Genomic DNA, 7554 nt, shown 5'->3' on the forward strand with positions numbered 1-7554 from the left:
ATGTCGAGCCGCTCCGACGATTCGTTGGATTCACTTTTTCGTTACGAGCCGAGCCGCGTAGATGCTGAGGCGAGAGGTACGACAGAATCCTCCGAGGCGTCTGTTTCGCCGAGCCCCTCCAATCGTTCATCTGACGAGGCGTCAAATCATGCAAATCCGTCAGATGTCGGCTCCCAGATGACGAGCCGTCGGTTTCGACGAGCCGTCCCCAGGGTCCCGTTCCTGATGAAGACATTAATCGCGCCGCACTTAAGGCCGAGGAGGAGGCATTTCCCTTTGACCTTTTCGAGGCGAAACGTGAATTGGAACGTCTCATGGCGTCCCGAGGCGCTTCCACATCTGGGCGAGGGCCACGAGTTAAGAGACAAAAACCTGACCCGCCTGGCTCTACGCTTTGCTCCCTTGAGTCGCTCGAGGCGTTGAGGCATCGCTTCGGGATATCCGAGGCGGTGGAGTTCGTCGTTCCAGAGAAGAGCGACCGAGCCGACAAGCCTCCAGAGAATCATTTCACTCTGTACGAGGCGTTCTTCGGAGTGATCCTTGAATATCTCTGGAAACACGGGATCTCGATTGGGCAAATCATGCTGAGGGGATTACGGCATATGATTGGCATCTTAGTTCGAAGCTTCGAATGCGGACATGATATCGAGCTGAATCACCTGCTAAACTTGCTGGAAATCAGGAAAGCTCCGAAAGGAAATAAATTCTATATTTCCAACAAGGCGAAGCGATGGGTCATCGGCGGTTTTCCCAGCAAGGATCAGTTTTGGACTGAAAGCTTCTTCTACGTCTCGGTGAACGAGGCGTCGGTCGGCGAGGATTACGTTCAAAGAACCAAGACCGCTTGGGGACCACTTGGTAGCCGACCCGAAGCTTTGCCTCGGCTCGGAACAGTTTTTTGGTATCCTCTTCCCTTACTGAAAATTTTCTTTTTTGCTTTGTTTTGCAGTTCAGTGCTTTCTTCCCCCGATTCCCGACGACCTCTTTACTGTCTGAGACTCTATTTCGGCGCGGAAGGTTAATTGGAGGAAGAATTTCACCCTCGAAAGAGTGGAAAAAGCGCGAGCCATCCTTGCCGGAGTCCCCGTCAGCTCTTCGTCCTCCAGTTCTTCAAGAGATTCTCGAGAGAAAATGGTGATAATCGCTCTCAGAGAAAGGAAGAGGCGCGAGGAAGAAGAGGCCGCGAGACAAGCTGCCGAGGCGGCTCAAGAGCAGACCGAGGCGGTTCCAGCGCAAACCGAGGCCATCCCTGAACCCGACCCGCCGACCCGGGAAGGAGACGAAATGGTCCGAGCCGCAGAAGGCAACACTGCTGAGGCGGTCGAGAGAGATGCAGCGCCCGAGGTGGAACTGGGCGAAATTATTCCCGAGGCATCAGGGGACGATTCAGCGGTGCGGAGCAAAACCTTCGAACTCCGCCATTTTAGCCCTCCTGAAGTCGACGAGGCCCCCGACTTCAGTCGTTCAGAAACATGACCCGAGCCGAAAACGTTCGGCCGCTGACAAGGGGAAGGGCGTTGCTGTTCAGAAGGACGAGCCGTCCAAGAAGAGGCGGAAGCCGACGCCCGGGGACCCCGCCGCGCGCAAGTTGGTCGTCGACGACCCCGACGCCTCTGCCGTCATGTTCTCGCATGTAAATAACACGAACACGCGTCTTCCTCCTCTGGAGAAGTTGAGCAGGCCGAGGTCGTACGGCGCGATGGCACAGCCCGGTACCAAGGTACGTTCTATTTGCTTTCCTTTATTTTCGCAAATTTTTACTAAGTGTTTAACGCGAGTTTGTTCTTTGCAGTTTGTCGCGGCCATTAACGACCTGATGGCCGAGTACGAGGCGGACTTGTCTAAGGTCGAACGTCGCTTGGCCGAGGCCCGAAATGAGACCGCGGCGTCAAAGGCGAAGCTGGAAGAGGCTCAGAACAAAACCGCAGCGGCAAAAGAGAAACTGGATGAGTCGGTGGCCAGGGCATCCAAGCTGGAAGAGGAGAAGATCGTTCTGCGTGCCAATGTTGACAAGGTCTCTGCCTGGTCATTCGCCTCGAGGTGGCGATGCTGAAGAGGCGTATCGAGGCCAAGGACGCCTTGTTCGATGCCAAGGTCAAGCGGGCGAAAAGGAGGCAAGGCGAGAGCTTACGGAGAAGTTTCAGCTCGCCAAGGTGGAGGAGGGTTTGGCCAAGCTCGAGAAGGCCAAAAATGACGAGAACGATCTGGGGCAAATCAAGGGAAACCTTGCGATGATTGCCGTCCTGAAGAAACCAGACGCCCCGACGCTCGATGATGAGGAGGCGCAGCTAAAGAGCTGGGAGAGCGAATATGCCGACGACGACGTGTATGAGCTTATTACCTCCGAGATCCGAGGCGAGCTGGTTTTCTCACCCGTATCGCCGGACTCGGTCGACACCAGCCTTGGTAACGAGCCGCTCGAAGAGACAGCGGCCAACTTAAGCGTCGTAGATCCGAACGGATCGAACGCGGGTACGCCGGTCTTCTCGAACCTCCTTGCCGAGCGTGAAACGCAGTCCGCGGCCTGATACTCTCTGCTTTTCCCTGTTTTGTCTTTCATGCTTCTGTACTTAGGATTTTTATCTGCTTTTTGAACTTTTTATGTAACCGGTGCCTGGACGGCTTTATCCACCTGACATTTATTTTTGCTTATGGGTATATTCTCTTTTCTTTATTCGTTTTAGGATTTGATGCACTTATTTTAAACGATCTGTGCAAATATCTGTGAAAACCGTTGGCTTAGAGAAAATTGTCGAGGATAAAAATTGCTGTGTCGAGAATGATTTTGATTGCTTCCTTAGCCGAATTCTTCGAAATCGATAGAAATACGGCCTAAGGGTTGAGTCGTTTAAGGATCTTGTTTGGATTCTTAATCCCGAGCTGGGAGTTAGTTTTGTGGAACATCTTTTTGGTGATGCTGGAAAGTTTTTAAGTGATAATGTCGAGGCAAATTTTTGCTGGCAATGCTGAGCCGTATTTAACGACGAGGCATTTTCGCTGTGCATGGTGCCGAGCCGTGTAAACGACGAGGTGTTTTTTCTTTGCGTGGTGCCGAGCCGTGTACACGACGAGGCGTTTTTCTCGTTGGGTGGTGCCGAGCCGTGTAAACGACGAGGCGTTTTCGCTTTGCATGGTGCCGAGCCGTGTAAACGACGAGGCGTTTTTTCTTTGCGTGGTGCCGAGCCGTGTACACGACGAGGCCTTTTTCTCGTTGGGTGGTGCCGAGCCGTGTAAACGACGAGGCGTTTTCGCTTTGCATGGTGCCGAGCCATGTAAACGACGAGGCGTTTTGTTTTTGTTAGCCAAGGATGAATTGGTAGTCTCATTGAATCTGACTATGGACCGGTGTTTCCGAGAGGATGAGTATGTTTGTCCGGGTTTTAAGAGTTTACTTCGGTTTTAGAGAAAGCGATGTAGTCTCGACTTATATTCTCGTGTGCGATAGTAAACCGTGGCAACTTGATACGTTTTTGGTCTGATACTTGTATAGCGCGCTTAATTTTTATCCGTAGAGGATGTAACTTGCACCCTTGTCCTAGGAAAGGTGGTAAAAGTCCGTTTAGAGAACTTTGTATTTGTTGCCCCATTGTGGCCAGCAACGAGACGAGGCGTTCGGAGGCTTAGTTTGCTAAACTGAAACTGAGGACCGATTAAGGTCTGAGGTAATCAGGTCATGATATCATGCCGAAGTGGTATGATTACTCGCCGAAGTGATGAGTGAAAGAATTTAAAACCCCGAACTTGTTAGGATAAGTTGCTGATTTAGAAAAAATGAGAAACTAGCCGAAGCGATAATGAATGAACTAGAAATCCAAGGTAAACATGAAATAAGTAGATGATTCAAAACGAACTGAGAATGTGCCGAAGTGGCGATGTTCCTAAGTGAGCAAGCTAAAATTATTGAGTTAAAGGAGGTATGCGTATACGTACCCACTCCCCCCCTTTTTAGGAGGGGGGACAGCTGAACCCGTCCGAGGACGGGCTGCCTACGTACCCTTTGCAGGGATCAAGCCGTCCCGTAGTTCATGCTGGTCATGCTGTAGCTTTAGTGATAATACTTCTTTAGATGCATTGCGTTCCATGATCTTGGAATCGCTTCGTCAGCTAGTGTCGCGAGTTCGTAGAATCCTGGACGAACCACTTTTGTGACCTTGTAAGGACCTTCCCAATTTTCTCCGAGCTTTCCTGCGTTCTTCTCGGCAGTGTTTTGAAAGACCTTTCGGAGGACGAGCTCCCCTGTTTTGAATCTTCGGCTACAAACGTTTTTGTTGTAGTATCGCGCCGTTGCTTGTTGATAGTTCTGGATTCAAATTAAGGCTTGGTCGCGCTTTGTCTATACACACCGAGTCCACCGCGTCGCATGCCGGCTCAGCGCGTGTTTCGCGGCTCTCCGTGATCTGTAATTGCTATAAGAGCTTCGAGAGCTCGTTTGCGGGCTCTCGGTCTGTCTTCATCTTTTTGCGGTCTATGTCTGCTCGTGAGTCGGTGACGGGGTTCCTCAGCCTGGGCTCGGGTCGCTCTTTGGGTTCGCCTCTCCTGTCGTGCTTGGAGTTATCGCCTCGTCGGGAAGGATTCGCGGGTTCCGCCGCGCCGCTCGGCTCGGCTCTTTCTTGCGGTTCATTAGGGACGAGGTCTTTGAGGTTGACCGCGTTTTGGAGCTCTCCCGCTGCCATATTAGCCACGAGTTTCGCTCCTAGGGTTCGGCATTGTGCCGTTGAGTGCCCGTAGGTCTGGTGATACTCGCAGAAATCCTTCTCATCGTAGTTGGTGGATTTTCTCACCCAAATGTTGTTGCGCGGCTCTCCTCTTCCGCGTCCGGTGCCTACCTGGTAGTTATGGACACCTCCGCTTCTAGGTTCATCCGAGCTCTGCGTTGTTGTGTTGCTCGATGGGTTGCCCTTCTTCGCGGGGCACGGCAAAATTGAGCTTCGTATTGCTGCTTTCGTTGCTTCGTACTGCTCGTCCAAGTTTTTCATTTCCTCCTCGTTTACGACGAAGTCTGATGATCGGTGCAAAGCGTCTTGAATTGTTTGCGGCGTGTTGAGAGCCATCTCCCGTCGGAACTCGGATTTGTACTACAAAGATCGTTTCAGAGCCTCGAGCGCAGCCTTGTCGCTTATCCCTTCTATTTTGGATACGACTGCCTTGAATCTTGCCATGTAATCCCGAAGCGGTTCGTTAGGTCTTTGAGATAACGTCCATAGATCGGCGTCGGAGGTGCCTCGGTCCATGAACATCGAGTACTGCTTCAAGAACAAGGCGGAGAGCTGCTGGAAGCTGTTGATCGAATTACGTCCTTGAGATAGTGCCATAGGTCGGCATCAGATTTTCCTCTGTCCATAAACATCGAGTATTGTTTAAGGAACAAGGCGGAGATGTTGAAAATTGCCGATTGAATTTCGTTCCTGCCTCGAAAACCACTCAAGTGCGGCTCCCTTGAGATGCTCCACGAAGAGCAGGCAGTATCCGGCATCTACTTCGCGCTCGGTGAGTTTAGCGGCGTTCTTTGTGAAGGCTCGTCCCATTGCTATCCGAAACGCTGTGATGTGTGCTTTCGGATCGGTTGTTCCTTCGTAGAACGGGATTCTCACTTTCCCCGGCTCGGGAATCCTGGCCTCCGTGATTCTTGCAGTGAATTGGGTTCTCTGAGTTTCTTCAAGCATTCGGTCAATTTCGGACGCGGCGCTTGTCGCGTTGTGCACTTGGGATTTCATGGCGCGTATTTCAGCTACTGTCCGAGCCATCGAGGCTCGCAGCTCTTTGAGTTCGAGAGTTTGTGCGTGAGTCATTCCCTTTGATTGGGGGGTCGCTCCCGCTCCTCTCTCCTCGGCTCGTCTACGCGCTCTGCCTGCTCAATCCATTGGAGGTTTTCTTCCTCCTCGGTTGGATTGTCGCCGCGGGTCGGATCGGAAACTTCGTCAGTTCGGACGCCGTTTAGCGCCGATGTAAGGTCTTCTTGACTTATTCGCCGAGCCGGTTTGTTGCGGATTCGTGGTTCCGTCATTCTGCTGGGCGTCTACGTCGATCGCATCGTTTTCTTCTTCGCCGGCTCGTCGCCTTGAGTTTCGGCGGAGAGGGGGCGGCTCGGTCATGTTGACTCGGGTCGCCACGGGGGTCTGTTCGTCGAGGAGACGAGACATTGGAGGAGCCGAGGGGTTTCTTGCGCCGCTCCCTGAGGCTTCTGCAGGTGTCGAGAAATCGAAGCGTCTCCGGATACCATCCATCAGGTCGGGAATTCCGGCTCTCCAAGTTGGGTGTAGTCGCTCAGCCGCCATCGCGTCGAGCCTCTCCGTAATCGCCTTGTTTCTTTTATCCTGTTCGTCGATTTTCTTCATCAACGCAACCATCATGTTTCGCATCTCCTCTTGGGTTTCGATCGTTGCCGTCGTTGTGCCCGATGCCGGAGCGTCCTTCTCCGCGCCGTTACCGGTGTTGTTGTTGTTGTTATCGTCGGGGGTGTTGCTCGTTCGGATCTTAAAGTCTTGTCGATTTAGAGTAAGAAAGTTTCGAATCCCCACAGACGGCGCCAAATTGTGTGAGCCAAAACTCGCACAACCAGAAATTTGTTTAAGGAAAACTAAGGGATCAGAAACTTCTAGGGTTTATCATCAAAAACAGTAAGATCGAAAGAAAGTTTTTCTTGCTGTAAAAGTGTTTAGCTCTTATTGCTTAGGGTTGCAAAAGTTACAGAATGAATTGTATACATCATCTATTTATACTAATTCTCCGAACCCCATAGCCGAGAATCTCGGGAGAGATTTTCGGAATATTTCCTTATCGCCTCGTGCGGCTCACCGCCTTTGTATTTCGCCTAGGGTTTTTATGGGCTTCGTCTCTCAAGGCCTTGGTTCAGCCCATCTGAAATTTTCCACGGTTCGGCCCATCTAACTTTTCCACGGCTCGGCCCACTTGCCATTTTAGTCGAGACATGATCCGGTCCACCTCACCGAGGCGCGGCTTGGCCCAGGCATGTTGGAGAGGGGCTCGGCCCATTTCTTACGATACGGCTCGGCCCATCTACCTTTCTTCACGGCTCTCCCTACTGGTCTATCTTCACGGCTCTCCTACTTGGTGTTCGCGGCTCTCCCACTTGTCTTGGTGGGAACGGTCTTGGTGAGAACGACTCTCCCACTTGTCTTTGGTGAGAACGGCTCTCCCACTTGTCTTTGGTGAGAACGGCTCTCCCACTTGTCTTTCTTCCATACTTAGTCATTTTGAGATGGTTTTATCTGCTTGGGGTGAAAAACGTTTCTTATTTGGAAACTTTTAAGAAACGTTTCTCTTGCCACGTGGCTGCTGGTGAGTGGATAAAACTTTAAGGTCAAGCATCTTCAAGATCGTCTTCTCCATCTCAGCTCTGTACATCTCCTTCTTCATCGCAAGCGCTTCTTTATCAACAAAATACGAGCTCCGGCTCTCTTCTTCGACTCTGGCGAGACGACATAAGTATACTGTACCGATGTCTCCAACACTGATTCATCGCATGAGGCGAGATTAAAAATCTGGGAGTAAGTGTAACTGCTAAGAATCAGCGAGTTCGTTGTCTCTTCCTCG

General features: G+C 51.5%; 1 protein-coding gene across 1 annotated transcript; it reads left to right on the plus strand.

The window, feature by feature from the left end:
- Positions 1–2528, plus strand: LOC112088094 (uncharacterized protein At3g60930, chloroplastic-like). Its single transcript, XM_024158249.1, has 6 exons — positions 1–76; positions 178–901; positions 950–1017; positions 1152–1720; positions 1793–2014; positions 2058–2528. The coding sequence occupies exons 1-6, from the start codon at positions 1–3 to the stop codon at positions 2526–2528; spliced, it is 2130 nt and encodes a 709-aa protein (XP_024014017.1).
- Positions 2529–7554: the final 5026 nt, after the last annotated feature.

This window comes from Eutrema salsugineum, unplaced genomic scaffold, assembly GCF_000478725.1.
Source record: "Eutrema salsugineum unplaced genomic scaffold, Eutsalg1_0 scaffold_15, whole genome shotgun sequence".
In the NCBI taxonomy this organism is placed as follows: Eukaryota; Viridiplantae; Streptophyta; class Magnoliopsida; order Brassicales; family Brassicaceae; genus Eutrema; species Eutrema salsugineum.